We start from the raw sequence: 22,409 nt of genomic DNA on the forward strand, positions 1-22,409 counted from the left end.
TCCTAGTATCATCTAATACTGGAGATTAATATTTTATGGCGAATAGATGATCCTCAAGTGAAATGTAAGCACAACATGCTTTAGTTTCCATTAAAAAAGAAAAAGAAAAAGAAAGATACAGTTTGTACAAAAGGAATGTATGGTTCCATGATCTAGACCACTGTTGGGTCCCACCGTGGTGGGAATACAACAAATCTTGCGGATGGGGAGATCCTAGCTGCCAACAAAGGACTTTTCATTAAAATATTGACCATTTGGCATGCCTTGTTGAACGTTGATTTGCAGGCCAAAAAATGAAAGGTTTACTATAATCATGTTAAGAATATTTATGGGCCAGGATCATCATAAGCAGAGTTCAACATAACAATGGTCCAAATTTCTGAACCACGCATCACTGGCAGTAGAATTCTTACACAATTCCTAAAATATTTGCACTTTTTCCAGTTCAGTTATTAGTAACTTTATCACGGTATGTGCCGTAGTTGGAGAATCTGAACTGTTTGAGACTGCCCGTGGATGGGCCATGGACCAAAACTAATGGATTCCATCCCTTGCATCTCCACGGTAGTACAGAACTAGGTGTGGATTCTAGGAGCACGTTTTTGTATGACTTATACCTTGGGTCAAATAAAGTATATTTGAGATTACATTAAATGCACTTCTCTGGGCTTGCTTGCGATTTCAGGTGGCAGAATCCGTGTTTTGTGGGTCAAGAACATCATCAGAGAGAATGGTAGCATCAGAACCATCTTCAGACTGTTCAACCACAAGCCTCATCACTAAATTACGCAACATGTTTGATTGAACAAGCTCAAACCTGTGGTCCGGCGTGTGCTTCTGATTGAATCGACCCGGTAGCTTGGAGGGGGTCTTATAGCAGTCTCCGCACAGATCGAAGCCAATCACCTCCACACAATCTATGCATCTGTACCTCTCTCCAATTATTGGACACATCTGCAGAGACGAATTCAAAATGAGTGCTCTCCCTCTTCATACCAAAGGTGTTAGCTACTGTATTAATTGTCGTTCTCAAGTAAGCATGACAAGGTGACTAAAATACCCCAATCTTTTACACGGAGATTTAGAAATATCCTTCAGTTTAGGTACCATTCAAATGCAGCCCCAGATCATCCATTATGTCAGCGATCTATAGTTATTCAGATGGACATCCAAATGGTCAAACATTTGTGCTAGACAAATATCTCTAGAAACACACCTAAAAGAGCACTTTTTCACCTCCAAATCAACACTAGGATAACTTCAAGTGGGACCTGCAGTTATCACGATGGGGAGCAAGGAATATCGCATCCCACCCACCTAAAAATGTGGAATCCCCAACTGAACCATGATTATAACAATTTGAAGGGCATTATATTGCATCCGAACCAAAGGCAGTTGAGGTGTTTCAGACAGAAGATGGAAAATCAGAAACCTGGCATCGAATGGAGGCCTGATGTGCCCTACAGGCTACAGGCCTCAGTGTTGGTGACCGGATCTTTCTAAAGCATGGAAAGGGCACGTCAGTCTTCCTACACATTCCTCAAATAGGTATGACAAAATGATTGAGCCCAATAAACATAGGGATACTTCAATATGTGTTCGACATTGGAAAACTTCCCCTGGCTAACAAGTGGTTGCATCAGTTATAGTGTTTTCCAACCATATATAGTACTCCTAGGATAATTTTTCTGCTTCAAAATATGAGTTGAATTTTTGGATATCCAGATCCTTCTAATCCCTGGAAGAACTGTGTCAGATATGACACAGTTTGGGTATGGGGATGGGATTTGTGTTGATGTGGCTTGGCTGTAACCAAATGATATTTCAAAAGGTTAAATATAATTGGAGATGGCCTAGTCACCAAAAAAAAAAAAAGTGAAAATGTTTAGTATATAAACATGTCCATGTACTCTGAGATTTGCAGATCTCGTTGAGTGCAACAACTAGGCCCATAACTATATGTGACGTCCATACCATACCCAGGTGATGTAAGCCGTAGAGGATATTTCATTTGTGTTATTGGGGAAATTCTCTCTTGGGGGGCTGACATCTAAATTGGAAGTTGGAACCCATAATAGATCAGCAAAATAGACACATTTTCGACATGAAAGACCTTACCCCGCATGAATCACAACCAACTCCCACATGCACTTTCGACGCATGTTCAGTCCACCATGAGAAGTCATTTTTAATGGGCGACAGCCATGATTTTATAGCCTGTTTCTCAGTTTGCACGGCACCTAAAATCACATACCAGAATTAATAAATTGCACAAAACCCATATCATGTGCAGGAATTTGGCTTAAGAACATAAATAAATAAATAACCCCATAATATTATTAGCATAGAGCAGCTATTATGTATTTATATCTTGATGATATAACAAGGGACGTATTTATACAAGTAGATATGATAGTGTTATTTCCTTCAGCAACATGTGAGATGCATAAACAGTTGTTCATTGCAGGACAAGCAAGTGAGATGAAGTCCAACAGAACAAATATAACACAGAAGCAGAAGTTTGATGTGTGGTCAATTCAGTGCAAGCCAGTTCCAGCACTGGACAAAATTCCTTTGGTCACTGCAATTTCATCAAGAATGCTGGTTCTGAGCCTTCTGACATTGCAATGAAGTAATTGTTGCAAATCAATAGCAAAAGAAATATAACAGTTTCCCACTCAGAGTGGTCATAACAATAACCCAAGACAAGTTTATTTAAGAGGGGGTTTTCCCCCCTATTTTGAACAGTCACTCAATTAAAGCCTCAGAGACTTACGGAGTTGGCTGTTGGAAACTCGTCCAGGTAGCAATGCAACAGAGTTTTGTAGGTGAAAAAAAAAAATTCTAACAGTCAATGCAGAGGTTTCATTATTTTTCATTTTCTTGGTCAGCAGAAGAAAAGGTGGTTAAGAATATAACATAAAATAAAGTAGAATGAAACATAATCATCATCATCATCTAAGCTTTATCCCAATTAATTGGGATCAGCTACATGAATCCCGTTCCGCCATTCCACTCTTTTAAGGGCTAGACCTTCAATTAGACCATAGGTCATCAAGTCTTTTCCTACCACATCCATCAACGTCCTTTTGGGCCTTCCCCCTTCCCTTTTAGAGCCTTTGACTTGTGCCAACTCACTCCTAAGTCGTAACCAGCACAGTTCTTAGTCTTCGTTGAACATGACCAAACCATCTAAGTCTATTTTCCCTCATCTTATTACCAATTGTTACTACTCCTAGGTTCCCTCGAATGCACACATTTCTAATTCTACCCTTCCTTGTCTTGACACTCATCCATCTCCACATTCTCATTTCAGCTACACTCATCCTATAAACATGTTGTTGTTTTACTGCCCAACATTTTGTTCCATAAAACATGGCTTGTCTCATAGCTATCCTACAAAATTTCCCTTTCAGTTTGAGTGGTACACAACAATCACAGAAAACTCCAGAGGCACATCTCCATTTCTTCCACCCAGCTTGAATTCTTTGAGCAACATCCTTCCCAAGGTATTGAAAGTGGTCACTTTGGGAAACTTCTTGGTCAGTAATCGTTAAGTCTTAACCAAATTCAGATGCGGCAGGTCAATCCCCAAAATATGCAGGTCAAAAGCAACATCCCCAATACACAACTGGATACACTTGTCACCTTAACTCACCAAATGATCCACCACTCATCGTCATGGTCGGCATCGTTGTCTTCATAGCCTTGGCCCAGCTATTTGGGGACAGCTTTATTTCTTTTTACGATTGCTTGGCAGAAGTTCAAGGACTGGCTGCCTAACTGACATCAACCCTACTCTACCTGCAACGGGGACCAGCTAGCTCATCGCCGCCAGGAGGAGTTTAACAAACACCAAGACACCAACTACCAAGACAAACCGAAAACAGAGTATGGCTACAAGGTCAAAACTATAAGCTCATTTTCATCAGTATTTGAAGAAAAAGATATTGATATTTTATCTCATTTATCAGCAATATAAAATTAAAAGCGGCTAGCATCAACCCTCCTCTAGTCAGGCTGGGGACTGCCTGCCTCATTGTTCGAGGCAGACTTTATCTAGAAATCCCATAACTACTTGGACAAAATGAAACTGGAGTGTGGTTATAAGGTTCAAAATATCTTCTTTTAGTGGTTACAAGGTTCAAAGTACCAGCTGATGATCATTGGTATTTTGAAGAAAACATATCAATATGTTTATCTCATTTATCAGCAACATAAAACCAACGGTAGTCAAAATTCACATTGATATAGCCAATCAGTGGTGCGTAAGAAACATAACAATTCTGGAACTGGCCAAAACTAAAACAAAATCATCAGCAGCACATCATCTTCATCATCATCATCACCAAATTGAGCAGCAACTGTTTTGTCTCTTTTTTAAAAAAATCTGACGCTGATTTTGTTTTCTTTTACCTTTCGAGACCGATAAATTTTGTATTCAAGCAATGAATGATACATCAAGAGAACAGGAAGCAGCTGCCATACAAAGGGAGAACCTACCACCCATGGTTGGCAGACTTGGACTTGAATTCGGCTCCATCCACCTATAACATTTGACTCAGGTTGGTTAACAAAGTGACTTGGACAAGCCATGTTTCCTAACATGCAATGCCCATGGAGACTTAATTGGTTTACAAGACGTGACAGAGAGGGATGGAGAAGCAGTTCTAAAGGGGAGCTATTTCATACTCTGGCAAGGCGTCATGGTTGATAATCAGACACTTTGAAATTGTACACCTGGCATGCATCAACTCATTCGAACCATTCAGGTTGTGGGACATGCATTAGATAGATATTTTCCAAAATTCATATTGATTTACAGTTTCTAATCTCTGATTAATAAGCATTTGTTTCTTGAATTTGGACCATTGACTGTTTTTATTCAACCTCAATGAAATATCCACCAATCAGCCAGTGAGGAAATTAGATCAATATAATCTTGGCTAAATACACTTTCCATGTCCTTTAACAAGGCAAGGTATTAGCTCTTCCAAAAACTGTGTGGGAAGTTTTTCCCCAAGCTATTCGCATTATATACAGTTGACATTATGGATTACCTGTGATGAATGGTGATTCCTGTGATGTTTGATTAATATGTAACGAAATCCACACACACACGCACGCACGCACAAAAAGATAGATGCTTGAGTTTCCATTTTTCCTGCTTCCCATAATCTTTTGGAAAAAACAAATGACCTATAGAGGACCAATACGCCCATATTGTATCAGTTTTGGGCCGAGCCGCTATGCTTCCTGATGCCATTCAGACTTCAGAGCGTTGACTTTGACACTACCATGACAAAATGATCTTTGAGATCCTTATAAATAGTTGGTTGTTGAAGGAAACAGTTCATTTCAAGTCGAAGATTGAAGAGCTTAGTTTATGCATTCTGATGTGGCGACATCATACTTGTCAATGACCATGTTCTGACCAGTCATTAGGGGATAAGACCATCATGCATTTGCAACCAAACTTCATGACTTGTGTTGGAACCGTTGATTTTATTAAAGGGTTGACAGATTCGCACAGCAAACCTGAGAAAGCTGGGTTGTGAACTTAGCACCTAACCAATACAAACTAAATTGAATCCATGAAACTGAGCTGGTTGGGTGATGCATGACAACTAACCACTTGCTCTAAAAGCTCAAACTGATAGAGCGTGGTGAATCAATCCCCTTATCTTCACAATCACATATCTAATTAATATAGTTCAAAACCGAGTCAACTCAGTATCAGTGAAAATTGATACAAATCATTGGACAAGTCGTTTCCCAGAACCAGACAGTGTCAGAATGAGCCTGACCGAGTTACAATGGGTTGGGCTGAGTTGTATACCAGTTCCAGTCTCTGAACGAATCAGACCAAAACTGCTATTCATGACCATGTTAGCAATAAATACCATTTTCCTCGCACACTTAAAAAATAAAGAAAGAATTATGAAGAATTATAACTGCGAAAAAGTTGACGTTCTACAAAACAGGTAATACATACAGCCACAACTTACAAGTTGATGGACCTTCTTGCTGACAGCATGTTTTCTTGAGATGAAGGGCTTCTTTTCTAAGTGCATACTCTTTGGAGAAATTTTCTTCCAAAAACTGATCAAACACCAAACATACTTTTGGCAACCCTCCAGGATGCAGACTTTGACAAATTTGACATTGGATACTTTCATCCACCGGAGTAGCTATACAGGATTCACAATATACTGTACAAAAAGATAATCGGAAGAACATATCAAGGAATTTCACTGGTTTTAATGGCATGCAACCTACTAATAGCTTCCAACATCAAAGTAAGAGGGAAAAACTCACCATGGCCACAGTTGAGAACCGCAGGTCGAAACAGCAGCTGCTTGCACGCAGTGCAAAGTACATCAGTGACAGAAACTTGTTTGCAGATTCCACTGGCAGTACCATTTTCTAGGAAATTATTTTCTTCCAAAGCTAGATTTCTATTAGTTCCGGAACCCCCAGGACAAGATTTAGCAGGAACAATTTTCACATTATCAGGAGAGGAAGTGTCACAATCTAATGGGTTCGCAACATCACCAAGGTTACTTTTCTCTGGGGAGCAAGCATCTGAATATGGGTCTACCCGATAATGGCACTCAGTGGAAGAATATGGAGAACAGACAAGGAGATCTGGTTCTTTACTAGAATGTACCATCTTTGTGGCTAACTGATCATCAATCTGGGGAGAGAAGCAGTCAGCTTTCTTTTCTTCCTCTGAAAAGTGTAGTAACAGTCAATGCGGTCAAAATCGTTATCATATCGCAAATCGTAAAAAGAGTTGAATCATATCGAATCACAAATCGTATTATAAATCATAAGATTTGTTATGGTTTTCTTAAAAATTGAAAAAAAAAAAAAAAACTCATCAATCATTCATTTCCCATCAATATGCACCAAGTAATACCAGCATACCATGATAGTGTTAAAGATTCTCGTCTTTTCATTATTCTGTCTTTCAAGAAATTTACCTTGAAAAACATACAAGAATCCTTTAATAATTTGTGTTCATGTCACCTTTCTTAAACGTAGAATCTTGTTAGAAAGTTGCATTTGATTCAATAGACCAGCGAAAAAAGATATTTTGATTTCTAACCATCATTACCACAATACATATAGGTCAACATAATCACGACCAGCTATAAAAAAAACATTCTAGATAAGTTATGCACTTGGTATTAAAAAACGGTTACATTACGACTGTAACAGATGTAACATAATGATAATGGTGGTGCCGTTATGTGATATGGGGCCATAACGGACTGATATGGGCATGTACAGGGATGATGCATTTTTCCCTTTTAAAAAAATTTGATACTACAAGGCGATAACAACCGTTACTACCCATGTCATAATGGCCATAAAGCTGGCTGTTATGCCCACCATTACCGTTATTGAACACTATATCAATTTAGTGTGTTGATCAATTAAGAAGTAAGAAAGTATAAGAGAATGCAAAATGATTTAAAGTCGAAGAAAATATCCATCATGTAATCCCTTATAAAGAATAGAATAAAGTAATTGACCACTTCTAAATGATTCTTAAAGCCCCCACCAATTTAAAAACAGAAACTGAAAGCAAACTGAAGCTTAAAATAAAAGAGAATAAATATAATTTGAATCATAAATCAGGATTTGAATCGTAAATCATAGGACTCAAATCATAGAATCATAGGATTCATCTAAAAGGGGATTCAAGATGGGATTCAAATCATTTTCATTAAGATTTGACCCAATTTTCGTAGGATTTTGACATCATTATGCAATGATGAATTATGACTGCACCTAACAATTTGTAACAAATCATCCCAATAGTATCCAATTACAAACCCACATCAGTCCAGCAAACGCAATACAATGGTGGTGGTGGTGGTACCGGTGATAACAACAAGAAACTTCCTATAGGTCAGTAATGAGTACAAAGGGAACAGTGAAAAAGAAAAGAAAAAAACCACTAAGCAGCCATGAAGAACAGTGTAGTGCCAAGAAAAAATCAGAAAGCGCACCTACCAAGCAGTAAGTGCATGATAAATCAAAAGGGGTCTTTTCTTACACCTGCCTATGTTCTCTGACAATCGCATTCTGCCGCCGCACACTGACCATTCTACACTTGTTTGGGAAATTGATAAAAATGCCGTCGCCCAACATCCTAAATTATTTCCAAAAAAAGTTGGGAAAAAGAACCCCACAAAACCCCAAAAGTCACTTGAATTGAAAAACCTCCTTTATTTCCTAGAAATCAAAAGAAAGCTCCAAAACCAACCCACAACCCAAAATCCCTATTTTTCAACAAACAATCCATGAAACCATAAAACCCTAACCCGAATAAATAAATAAACAAATGGATGAATAAAACTCAAATACCACCAAATAAAAAATGTAGAAACCCAAATCCCTAACCAGGAAAAAAGTCAAATCAAATCAAATTCAAAACCCAAACCACAAACACACTAATTTAACCCCAAAGAAGCAGACACAATAGAAGTAAAAATACATAAAGAAAAAAGAAAAAGAAAAATCAAATGCTCCTTTCTTTCCACCTTGATTAAAAGAAAAAGAAATGAAAAAATAAAAATAAAAATCCCAATTCCAAAATCCCCTCCCCTTCCCCGAAAAATAGAGAGAGGGAGGGAGGGAGGGAGGGAGAGAGTGTGCGTGTGTGTGGCACAAAAACAACATTCATGAAGCAAGATTGGGTGAAAAAAGAAATTCGTAACCTACATCGGCAAAGTCTATGCATAATGTTGTGAAAGGAAATACACATAAAGAAGTACAGCACCAACTGATAATGGGCCTTAATTTCAAGCAAACATGCCTAAGTACATGCATATAAGAACATTTAGACTCTTGAATATTAAGCAGATACAATCATTGAAAAAAGGACAATACTCTGAACTAAAGCTCACCTGGCACTTTTACCCAAAAAAGAAAAGAAGAAGAAGAAGGAAACCTCACCTAGCACTTGCATTTCCATTCTTTTGTATGCCACGGGTTCAACTTTCATGAGCAAGAAGTGGAGCAATTCACAGATGCCAGGAAAATGATTATACGGGTGCCTACATATAGGACAATGGGACTGCCGGAAACTATTCATGGCTTTATGAACACACCAAAAACATGAGATGTGGCCACATGCTGCATGAAAAGAAACTTGAAGATGAGTATAGGGAACCTTCCAATTCTAAAATTTATAGTTACAACTCACAGCAATGCCTACTTACCAAGCACAATTGGCTTGTACAGGAGATCCCTGCAACATCAAAAAGAAACAAATGATAAATAATATTTACAAAAAGTTCCAAAGAACCACTAACATTATCACCATATGGAATAATGGAAGCTATTCACAATCTTTGTAAATGTTTCTATAAAGTAAAACCTGTAAAAGTGAGATTTTATGCTCTATCAATCTAATTTAATCTGAATATCATCCACAGGATCCAAGGATATTTTATTTTTTCTATTTATAATTGATGATTAAAATCTCTCCAAGAACTTAGTGCGCTGTTTCCATTAATGTGTGGAGTGGGCCACACAAACACATCATATGGGTGAGTTCTACAGCAGCCATGGCAAGGATATCTTCCATTTTTTTAGAAAGCAACAACTAAATGTATTGAAAGAATTAAGATAATGGAAAGAATTCCCATACAAAGAGCCAAATGACCCACTCTTTTAGTGACTGCATTTGCAATGTCATTAGCCCATCTCCCATACGAGTAAATGAAATGTTTAGCATACAGGTGAGCAACCTAATTTCATCAAAAATGTGACAAAGACCCCACACTCCAGACAAGCCAATGTTGCCCACATCAGAAATGTAACAAAGATCCCACGAGGCACCCTTTCCAAAATGCAAGATGTCTTCCATTAAATTAGAGAAACAGCAAAACAAAACAAAAGGTGAAAATGGTGTCCACCAGTCAAGCTTTTGAGCTTCAAAAAAGTAGAACTCGGTGCAGGATGATGAACTGCTTGCTTGAGCAAGGGAACAATACTTGCCAAGAGGGTTCAGAGGTATTTTTTTGGACTTGTCTGGATCCTTGTCTTCATAATGATCATGCATATGAAAAGTACTCTAAGACATGCCTTGACTACAAATGGCCAACTATACATGCCAAAAAAAAGGAATGGACCAATGACATGAAGCAAAGGGCTTTCTAGGAGGCAACTGTTAAGGCCACAAATGCTACACAAGGTCAAAGATCAATGGAGAGGTCTAACAACATATGGCTGTTCATATCTTCTTTCCCTACCCATGAGTCTGTCAGGCTTACTTCATGAAGATTTCTTTTTTCGGCCAAAGAGTGTTACATGCATGGTGTGCCGTAAAGGCCATTATGGGGCTGTAAAGGCCGTTACGTAAAGGAAACGGTGGCAACCGTTACGCGTTACGGGGTTGTAACGGCTGTAACAGCCATTATGGAAAAAATAACCTGTAATTGCCATTAATGGCCCGTTATGGCCACTGTAAAGGTCATAACAGCCCCGTAATAGTATGTTACAAGGCAGATATAGGTTTTTCAGATTTTGTTTTTCAAAGTTATTGGACAGACATAGGTTTTTCAGATTTTGTTTTCAATAAAAGAAGAGACTGTAATGGCTGTTATGAGGGCCATATTACCACCCATATCGTAAAGGTAAAGTGTCAGTGGTGGCCGTTATGGCCACCGTTACCGTTATAGGATACCCATACACATCAAACTAGCATAAACAAATATATCCATAGAAGTGAACCAGTTCAAAAACATAGAATATGCACGGAACTGGATGGAACATGATGCCACTCAATCTACAGACTAACTCTTGCAGTGACCCACTTATCAGCAGCTGCATAAGCCTTGCAGCAAATGTGAGTTGCATTCAGCTTCAATGGCTCCCAACAGTTGTCATGTGTGTTTGCAGTGTCACATAAGTGCATTAATCACGGAGATGGAGTCACTTTTGATCTGTCTGGAATGGTGTGTAAAGATATAGGACCAACTAGATGCCTAGGTACAAAGCATTAATTCAACAAAATAGGATAATATAGTATGAGGAAAAAAAAATGTAGCAATGAAGTTCCCTGTAGATCATCCTGGATGGTTCCACCAGTGCCATTCCTACCAGCATTTCCCTAGAGCCATCAAAGTCAAGGTGTACCATTGCAATAACGGTGGGCATAATGGTCCCCACCGTTACCAATACGGCTACAGGCCGTAACGGCCGATATGCCCCCTGTAGCAAATTTTTTTTTTGTCAAAAAAATCGGAAAAAATATCCATTAAATCTGGAAATTTCTAAATATTCCAAATATGCATTCATTCATAATTTTGAACATGTTTATGTGGTGTAACGGTTCACTCTTTGGTGAGAAAGTTGTATCGGGTTGTCTGATCAATTTATGAACCTAACAACCTGGAATCGACTGCAAAACTCATAGATTTAATTTTCTATCTAATATCAATGATAGATATATTAGAATTAATATAATATCAAAATATCTCACATGTATAAGTGTTTGTTTTTATTTTTCATAATTTATTCTATATTACATACCTGAGAACTTGCATAAATTACAATGTTCATTCTATTTAAAGTATTCAACATATCAGAGACTTCTCCTATTCTATGATTCCTATCTTATCATCCTTATATATATATATATATCTGATATACTCCCCTACAACTTGATTAAGGATTACTTGATTGGTTGTCAAGAGAGTTATTTTAAGTACAAGTTCGGCAATGTTAAGTGTGTGCTTGCTTGGTGAATGTGTATGTAATGGGTATATAGCAATACTTACCTTAAATGTAAGTAATGTTTACAAAAATACATACTTACTATAATAAAATTCCTGAGTCACCACCAAAATGAAAATTTGCTTTGTTGAGGTTGCTCGACCTCCATGTCATCGTAATCATCAGACGTTGGTTGTGGAATAGGTGTTACATATCTATAATATCCAATGTTAGAGGGAAAGACCAAGTCAACGAAACCAGAGGATGATCAATCCTAACTAGGCAACGACACCGACCTTGAGTAAGGACATCCACTAGTGCCCGTCGAATAGCCGTACTAGTGCCCGTACTCAGGTGGTTGAGAATCTTGAGATTGAGAATGTGTCTGTGATGAGTAACTTGGATTTGGATCTAGATATCTATAATCATATGATATGTATTAGGAGGACTACTCCAACATGAATGTGACAGAACAGGATTCGTATAATTATAATCCCATTGGCCATAAAAATATCCATCATAATGCCCAGGACCATGGGATTGCTAATGTTCCGAACCTCCTGGTGCACCACTATACCTAGCTTCCTTCTGTTGGTTGTATCGTAACTTAGTATACTCATAAGTTTGATTTCGTGTGACCTGTCAATGTTTATCAGCCCTGCGATCTATAGACGGTTGTATGGTGTGCTGAGCAACACCAGAAGTGGAACTGGCATCAGGTGTGTCATCACCACCACCATCATGATCATCCAACTCGGTCTCGCTGTTACTACTGCTCGTGCTCTTCCATTGAGCTAGACTTTAAATGAACCTTGCCCCCTCTTTCTGGGTACAATACAGCTACACTACTCTCTTATTGCTTCGTGCGTATTATTGGGTCATTAGCTTTCAATTTTTCACTATCCTCTTCAATATGTTTTTCCATTGCTTCCAACCAAGGTAAAAGTGGGTTGTCTTCATCATAAATATTGTTCAAGTTTATTGGACAGTAGTCCGTGTTACCGGCGCCTGTAATGCTCCTATGAGATCATTGCATTCTTAGCCTCATGTTGTAGTACATGAAAACAAGTCTATTCAATTTCCTAGTCTGCAATCTATTCTTATTCTTTCAATAAATAAGTGCAAAACAACTCAAGTTCCTTTCGCAACTAGAAGAAGATGTTGTCTGGCTCAAAACTTTTACTGCAATTTTTTAGAGAGCCTTCGTACTCTCTCCGAAATTCATCCAACATTCGACCGGTTGCAACCTAGATATTACATGTTGTGCAAGAGCATCTCCAAAGCTACCCTGACGATTTTCAAATATATCTAATTCATTCAACACCTTTATTTGTATATCCAAGTCAAAATCTAATCTCTTTATCACATTCTTTAGCCCAACACGAACTTCATTATCCGCAACAAATGATTGGGCATATTTGTACCTAGGATTTAAGTAGTAACCAGCTGCATGAAGATCGTGATGGAGTTGTATTGTCTATCTCTTGTTGATTATCTTCCAATAAGACTCACGGCTTATACAATTACATTGAATTTTCAACTCTCCTTATCCATGGCATCGTAGAGGAAGCTCATAGTATGTGCTTCGTCGGTTTCAAAAAGACGGAGTACCCTCATTAGTGGCTCCATCACCTTTAGAATCCTCTGGATCTTTTTCCAATATTTGTTGTCCCTTTGGTATTCACAACATCAACTGATGTTCCTGATGTCTTCTTCCCATGTTTTGTGTTGAGCCAATCTCGGGAAGTGAATATCTCACTCAACTCTCCCCTTTGCTGGTATAAACTTTCCAAGGCTATAAAGTTTGTTGCAAATCTAGTCGCCGCAAGCCTCAGCAACTCTCGTCCCTTCGTGAACTTCCCCATTATTGTGACTACTTAATTATGGTTGTAAATAAATGTCATCACTTATCTTGCCCTTTCGACCATTTCCCTAACACTCTTCTTCTTCCCAATATCTTCCAATATAATATCAATATAATGAGAATCGCATAATGAGAATCGCATGGTGACCAAAATATATGTGATCTCTTTATCATCAACTTTTGTCCTACAACCTTATATGTTACTTCGTTATCTGTAACAATCTGTACCACGTTCTCCTCTCCAATCTCATCCACCACTTTGTCCGTTAGGAAAAAAATATAATTATCATTTTTTGTTTCTTCCGATGCATCAAATGACTTATGGTACACCGTTCTCAAGTGGCAATACACCATGAAGTTAATCATACTGTGTCTGGTTGGGTCAGTCCAACCATCGCACATGATCGAGCATCCTCTGGCATGCCATATGGGTTTAAGGTTGTCACGTATGCTTTCACATGCGCATACTCTGCATCACTCTACATCTGTCTATTTTCCCCTAATCTCCCTAGCCGTGGGAACTTTAATTCTTTCGCTTGTTTCTGTTGCTGCATCAATTACCACCTACCAATATAGAAAATTGGTCGTGTTAGGGAGTATGTTGGCATGTATAAATAACTTTGTTAGTGCCCTACCTGGCTTCTCAATGGAAGTTTTACTCCACATTTGTTTTATCTTCTTTTGTTTAGTTCATTCTTTCCTAAACAGGATTGGATCGACAAAGGGTCTCCTAGGCTCATTTACTTCTTCCACAAGTACAGGGGCATCATGTAAAGATGTCTCCCATTGGCTACCAAACATACGTCGTAATCCACCCAACCTACCCCCACCCCGACTTGTAGATGCAGTCGCACTCCTAGTTGCACTCTCACTCCCACTGCCCTCCCCCCTTGTATCAAGTATAAAGCCCCTCCTACCAAACATGCACAAACGTTATTCCTCTTCACGAGCAAAGCGCAAGGTTTCTCTTAATTATAGTTACTTCCTGATCTGAATCTTCGTCATAATTAATAATATCTTCATCACGAACGCCCATATATTCAGGACCAAACACATCCTATCGGGCCGCCTCAGAATCTCATCTTTCTTCTACATAGTAGCACGTTTCCCATTCGACTCATCCAAACCGGCTTGCATTAAGGTTATTATCTCTTTTCGTACTCTAGTACATCCCACAACTTGACCCTTTCGATGTGTCAAATGTTGTTTGAGTTGTATAATTCCACCAGTTATTAGTCTATCATAATAGTTGCAATTCGTTATGTGCCTACTACCACCTATCCTCTAAAAATGTTGTCATCCAATATCCTCACTTCCTTATTGGCCAAACCTAGATATTTTCTTAGGTAGATATGGTTCTTAGGTAGATATGGCCTGTGTAAGAGTCTACACGATTCTCTAAGTTAAATACAGTTTTCATAGGATAATGAATTAATTAAATCTGAAAACTTAATGTAAATAGATTAATGAAATAAAGTCCGAACTTCTGAATCTAATCAATAAAGAAGAAATTAAGTTTTAAACCTCACAAAGCTCCAAAACATGTCCAAAATAAGAAAATATAAGCATAAAGTCACTAGTTCAAAAAAAAAAAAAACCCAGCAGCATTATAAGTTAAATGCACATTGATATGTGCTTAAAACAGAAAAAGATTGAAAAAATAAAATGATTTTTCCTCATTTTTAAAAATCGGCCGAAAATAGTCCGAAAATAAATAAATAAATAAATATATATATATATATATATATATATAATCAGTTGCATAATCTGTGAAATACATATTGATATGTTCTACTATGATTAACACATCATATTCAACCATTAAAACAGAAAAGGATTGAAAAAAAATTAATTTTTCCTAATTTTTAAAAATCGACTGAAAATAGTCCAAAACTATATATATATATATATATAGGGAAAAGGTACTATGCGCTTGACCTCACGATAAGCTCCCGTGAGGTCGAGCTGTGTGGGCCCCACCGTGATGCGTGTTGACCATCAACACCGTGCATTTGATGGGTCCCCTTTAAATTATGGGATATCCCAAAAATCAGCCGTATATGGAACTCAGGTGGGCCATACCATCTAAAATCATGTGAAGACATCGTTAAAACATATAAAAGCACTTGGTGGGGCCCACCTGAGTTTTGAATGCTGCTGAAACTTGGTCTGAACCCTCATCCAAGTGGGACACACATAATGGATGGGCTGGATTTGCAAACCACATCTCGGTGGGCCCAAAAAATGATTATGAATGTTTTAATGGTGCACGGCCCCTCTCCACTTCTGTATGTGGTGTGGCCCACACAAGTCACGGATTGACTTGATTTTTGAGACCTAGGCCCACGATGGAATGGTGCATCTGACTGATGGGGTAGATGTTCGAAACGCATCACGGTGGGGCCCACATAGCTCGACCTCATGGGACGGACTCCTGAGGTCGAGCGCATAGTACCTTTTCCCATATATGTGTGTGTGTGTGTGTATAAAAAATATCGGTTACATAATCTGTTAAATGCTTATTGATATGTTTTACTATGATTAACACATTATTTTCAACCATTAAAACAAAAAAGGATTGAAAAACAATTTTTGATTTTTCCTGATTTTTAAAAATCGGCCAAAAATAATATGAAAATAAAATTTTAAAAATAGAAAATCAGTTGCATAATATGTTAAATGCACATTGATATGTTCTACTATGATTAACACATCATATTCAACCATTAAAACATAAAAAGATTGAAATAATAATAATTTTTCCTAATTTTTAAAAATCAACCGAAAATAATCCAAAAAAATTTTAAAAAGAAAATTAGAAAATTAATTGCATAATATGTTAAATTCACATTGATATGTTCTACTATGATTAACAAATTATATTCAACCATTAAAACATAAAAAGATTGAAAAAAATAATTTTTTCTAATTTTTAAAAATCGATCAAAATTAGTCCAAAAAAATCAAATGAATATAAAATCAGTTGGATAATCTATTAATTGCCTATTGATATATTATAATATGATTAACACATCATATTCAACCATTAAAACAGAAAATGATTTTTTTTTTTAAAATTCTTAATTTTAAAAAATCGGCCAAAAATAGTCCAAAAAAACAAATTGAAAATCAATTGCATAATCTGAAAATTGCACGTTCCTATGTTCTAAATCGAATAACGCATCACATTCAACAATAACAACAAATTCAAAAAAATGTATAAATACCTATTTTTGAAGATTTTCTAGAAAATAGCCCACAAAGCTTCGATTCAACAAAATCCCTGAGATAACTTGTTTTGATCCGAAAATTCAAGTTAAGAGTGGTCAGAATTTGCAGTAGAATAGTTTAGGAAAGAATTTAGAAGAGAAAAGTGCCAAAAAATGAGAAAAATCACAACTTAAAATGACCAATATATATATATATATATATATATATATATATATATATATATATATATATATATATATATATATATATATATATATATATATATCATTTTTTATTGTTACTATTTGACCGTGATGGGGGTAATGCCGTTATGGCCCTCGTAATGGCCATTTCAAGTCCAAATTTTAGGGGGTCACTGTTTCAAGCCCGTATCGCATAACGGTGTCAACCGTTACCTACATAACTGATTTTGAATACTTTAGTTAAAGTTGGGTTAAAGAATGCTAGGATAGAGGTTCATATTTTCTGTGGTTAGTTTAGAACAACGTGCTTTGTTTCCAATTCCACTAGATCGATACCTGGTGAAGAACTTTTGATAATGAGCCTAGATAACACTTCCTCCAGTCAATTAATTCATAAAGGAGCATTTACCACAGTTTTGGACGAATTTGAATGAGTTGTGGCAGTTACAGTCCCTGGACATGTTATGCTCTGAAACCGATTTTCAATTCTTTGAGGGCATAAGCATGGGTTTCGTTTGAAGAGTGCATGCAGCTGAGTTTTGGTTCCATACCACAGCTTTGTGATTTCCAAAACCCCACGCTTACTTTAGTAACAAGTAAAATAAAATAATTGAAATCAAATCATGCAAAGCAATGCCAGTAATCAACTGCTACCCCAAAAAAAAAAAAAAAAGAAATTGAACAAACTTCTTTCAACCTAAACCCATGCAGATTATAAAACCTAGCAAAACTTCTCTGTTTTCCAGAGTTCCCATTAACTTAAAAGATTCATATAATTACAACGAAGATATGCAGTTCTCAATCAGATCCTAAAATATCTAGAGAAAATAAGTTTTGAAACAAAGCCTAGTTGAATCCATATTTGGAACTTCCAAGGGGCTGTGTGGATTTGGGTAAAGTTGTTTCCTGACTAGTAGTCATGGACAAAAGTAAATGTCTGTGGTTTGTCAATCTCTTGTGCATGGAAACTTTGGGAGTTTTGGACAAGTGGTCATGGATATGACCGTTAAACCATGGAAGTAGAAAGGTGAAACTACTAGTCAATGACACTTTACAGTTAGGTGCACATGATGATCACCCTCATATGTGCACATGTTACATGTTCCGACATGCCATTTATGCGACCTCTCAAGTTCAAGCATCCACGTGCATTTGTGCCACCATAATCTTCAAGCACTCAAAATTGTGGCACGTGTCAATGTGCCACCAAACAATCTTTTGAGTTCCCTATGTTTTTCACAATCTATCATGTCCATGTTCCAAGGTGTTTGATAAACAAGTGGCGAAGCAACAATTCAACAACAGCATGTCCATGACCAGCTCGCAGCGACATCATGCCATGGACTACTAGTCGCGACACAACTTTGCCCAAATCCAAACAGGCCATAAGATCGCCAAATTCAAGATAAGGGCATAATCACATGTTGGGGTGGCACTGATTGAATTAAATAGAATATCCTTTTCGGATGTGGTTCTTGCCCAAACATTGTGATCTTAATGATGTTTGGTGTCTGACTCTTGACTTTATTGGATGTTATTTGATATCTTTAGTGAGAGAAATATGGGTTGCTCTCCACTTCTAATACAGGACACCATGAAAAACCCTTTGTTACTGTGTACCGGGACTTTCAAATGATTCCATGAGAAAAGGGGGAGTTATTTGATACTCCACCGGAGTATGATGCTTGGCAGGCACTCACAACTTGTACACATGGCATACATGGCCTCAAACTGTGAAACCCACCAGCAATAAATCAGGGTCCCAAAATCATATTTGTTGAGCTGAGCAATCTTGACTTCTTCATTGTGGACACTTGTTTGTTGAATAGTTTCCATTTTTATTTTTATTTTTAATTATATAAAAGGCAACGGAATTTCATTGAAAGAGAGAGAAAACAACAGCATAGTTTCATTGAATAGTTTCCATTTTGAGCTGTCCAATAAATGTTCCCCAATCTGATGGTTAGCGTAGTTTTTGGTTCATTATACATCTAAGGGATATGACAATTTAAGTTGAATTACTTATATGATTATGCCATTTATTTATTAATATATAAGTTCCTAATATCATCCATCACAATCCAAAGTATCAAAGTTTTTCCCTTGTGCAAGACAGATATAAATATCTTCCATCTCTGAATTTCAATAGGCATTATGGTAAGAGTGCATTTGAATTAGTGAGCCCAAAGCTTTACTGAGGTGAGTTCAACCTAATGATCAATGTTGCATGAAGTCTTTATATATCATCTGAAGATTTTATAAAAATTTACCTCTCCAAGCTCTATCTGGTGTGAATACACCATTACAGGCTATAAACACTTCACAGATTATCCAAACGCAGACAATTGTTTGCTCTTAAAGCCAAACAGGGCAGGCCGTAAACACTTTACATGTGTTTCAAGCATAAGTTTCAGGTGTAAAGTGTTTATAACTTAAAATTTAGGGGTCATTTGGCAGCATGGATTCGATATGAATTAGAATCCAAATCACAATTCCCATAGAATTCATTTTAATTGAAATCCTCGGTAGTGTATGGCACCATGTAGATGGAATCCATGTGAGTCACATTTGGCACATTCCCTGCATCAATGAGACAGATTCTACGAATTCACATGCAGCCAACTATGATGTTTATGTGAAATCAACCCCAATCACCAGGTGTGTCACTCCATTTTAGCCATAGGGCCCAAAAATCCACCAGTTCTGTATTTCAAGTGGACCATACAATTGGAAACAGTATACAAGGCATCCCTCTCCAAACTATTTCCCTTCGTGTGGCCCACCTAAATCGCAGAAATGGCCCTATCGCTAAAAAGTAACACACTTAGTGATCAGGGTGCATTTCACTTAAACATCACAGTGGAGCCCACTAGTTCTTGAAGTCAAATTCAAGCGATTCTCATGCAAAAGTCACTAACATGAACCACATGCACAATTAAAAAAATTCTCATACATAGTCCACCATGATGTTTATGTAAAATCCACCTCGATCACCAATTGTGTCACCCCAGTTTACCTGTAGGGTTCGAAAATCTGCCCCATTTGTGATTTAGGTAGGCAATATGAAAGGAAAATAGTAATGTTCACCCTCCAAATTGTCTCCCTTCACATGGAACCTAAATTACGAATGGGATTGATTTCTTGTCCCGAGGCCTAAATTTTAGCTTAGCATCTAATGATTGGAGTGAATTTCATATAATCATCACAGTGGGCCCTGAAAAAATCAAGGGTGGGCATCCCTTTCCCATGTCTTTTCTCTTTGTATGGCCCAATTGAATCATGAACAGGGGTGATTTTAGGGCCCTAAGCTTAAAATGGGGTGACACACCTATTGATCGAGGCAGATTTCACTTAAACATCATGATGGGGCCCACTAATTCTTGAAGTCAAATTCTGTTAATATTCATGCTAACATCATCGGTGGTATTAGGTGTTAATCAGTGGTAGTCGGGATTCAAATCACGCCTCTTGCTAGTGATTTCAAAATGGATAAATTGGTGGTAAATGGATTCCTGCCAAATGTGACCACTCTTTGTTATTCCATTGATTATCACTGATTACCACTGAATCCATGCTGCTAAACGACCCGTAACAGGCATCCAAATGACCCCTAGCTCTTAGGGATTTGGTTTGGGTAGTCCATTTATCAGGAGATATTGTTTTCTTGTTTGCGCAAAGATTATTGTAAAATGCAGACTGATGGAATAATGAAATCAGTGGATTTTATCCCAACGCGCACTTGCATGAGATGAACAACCCTTTCCCTCTACACTATCATTCTAAGAGAGAGAGAGAGAGAGAGAGAGAGAGAGAGAGAGAGAGAGAATAGGGGAAAAAAAGTGCCCTTTTATTGTGTTTCCACTTCCACTGAGGAAGAATTTGTTGGGGTCCCTCCTCATGTGGAGGTGGGACCCACATGTGTGGGCTTAAGTATTTTATTGCCACATGTGTGTGAGGGGCATTTGGTCCTTTGGCCAAGCAAAGTAAAATAAGAGAAAAAGGGTTTTTTGTTTAGAGAGAGTTCTAGCAACAAAGGGAGTTTTTCTTTCTTGGAGAAAATGGGAGAAAGAAGAAGAAAAATGGGGTTTTTTAGAATATGAAGAACAAGAGCCTTCTACAACCAAAATATTCACATCCGAATTCATAAGGGTCCATCCACAATGCCAGTTTCTTCGATTGTCTTCTCCAAATGTTGTGTTAGGGATTTTCTACAATCCCTAATTGGTGAGAAAATTCATTTCTTTAATGTTGCTTGTAATCCACCTTTGGGTGATGTAGTTTGAGTATCCAAGAGAGGCCTCTTGATGATTGTACTTCCATTATTTTTATTATAATGGCTTTGTGTCGGACTAGGTCATGTGGTTTTTCCCTTCACATCGGAGGGTTTTCCATGTAAAAAATCTTGGTGTTGTGTCTCTTGCATCGCTTGATGATTTGCTTGTTTGTGTTAGAAGTGATTTTCATCCTTTAAATCTTTTATATGGTTAATACCATTGATTTTCACATAGAAGGAAAAGTTGTGTCTCTCCCATCAGAATTTGATAAACCAAACTACCAGTTTATTTCAGAGGAAAATCCCAAAAAACAAAATCAGGATCCACCCTGTCCAAACAGATCATAAAATGCATAGCAATGACATAGAATTGAAGCTAAAAGCTACAATTCTCATCCGGAAACAGACCGAAATCCAAAACTACAACCCAGTTCAGCTTATCTAATTCTAGAATTACAGAAAACCCCAAATCCCCAGAATCCCATGAAAGACTAACACCATCTTGAGATGAAGAGGAAAAAAGAAAAACCGCAGAAATGCGAATTCGAATATCAGATATGTGTATATACACACACAAACACACACATACACATTCATATAGATGGAAGCAAGCGGCAAATGATGTCGAATCGACTTACAGGCAGACGCAGCAGCGAAAGCATTCGGGGATGTTGTCATCGTCGTCGTCGATGACGCAGGGATCTAGGGTTTGATCTTCCTTCGACGCGATCCAAGAATCCGGAGCGGCTTTCTTTTCGTCCATGAGAGAGGAAGAGAATTTGCAGAGAGCGAATTTCCGGGAATCGATGAGAAGGATATAAGGACTTTTGCCGCAAAATCCCGAGAAATTTCCACCTGTACGACCTATATATGGCCCACCAACCTTTTTAAGTACACTTGCTTGTTACCTCCCAAGAATAAGGCCCCGCTATAAGGCCCCATTTCTCAGGTCGAAAATGCCCCTGCTTTCCTTCCGGATGCGGATCGCCTGGTGCTCGAAGACGAGCGCTGACGGTCCTCGAACTCGAGTTGTACGAACGGTTCAAAAGAGATCAAAGTTACATGGCCCCACAGTTATGTATTTATTACATCCACAGCGTTCATCCATATTTTGAGATCATTT

The 22,409-nt window shown here is 37.7% G+C and overlaps 1 protein-coding gene across 1 annotated transcript; it reads right to left on the reverse strand.

Moving 5' to 3' along the window:
* Positions 1–354: 354 nt before the first annotated feature.
* LOC131245810 (E3 ubiquitin-protein ligase PRT1) lies at positions 355–22,117 on the reverse strand. Its single transcript, XM_058245518.1, has 7 exons — positions 21,925–22,117; positions 9,237–9,265; positions 8,971–9,150; positions 6,319–6,732; positions 6,009–6,212; positions 2,119–2,240; positions 355–954 (listed from the first exon to the last, which is right to left on the reverse strand). Exons 1-7 carry the CDS (start codon positions 22,047–22,049, stop codon positions 682–684), a joined length of 1,347 nt encoding a protein of 448 aa, XP_058101501.1. The 5' UTR covers positions 22,050–22,117; the 3' UTR covers positions 355–681.
* Between the last annotated feature and the right edge of the window lie 292 nt (positions 22,118–22,409).

This window comes from Magnolia sinica, chromosome 5 (assembly GCF_029962835.1).
Source record: "Magnolia sinica isolate HGM2019 chromosome 5, MsV1, whole genome shotgun sequence".
Classification (NCBI taxonomy): Eukaryota; Viridiplantae; Streptophyta; class Magnoliopsida; order Magnoliales; family Magnoliaceae; genus Magnolia; species Magnolia sinica.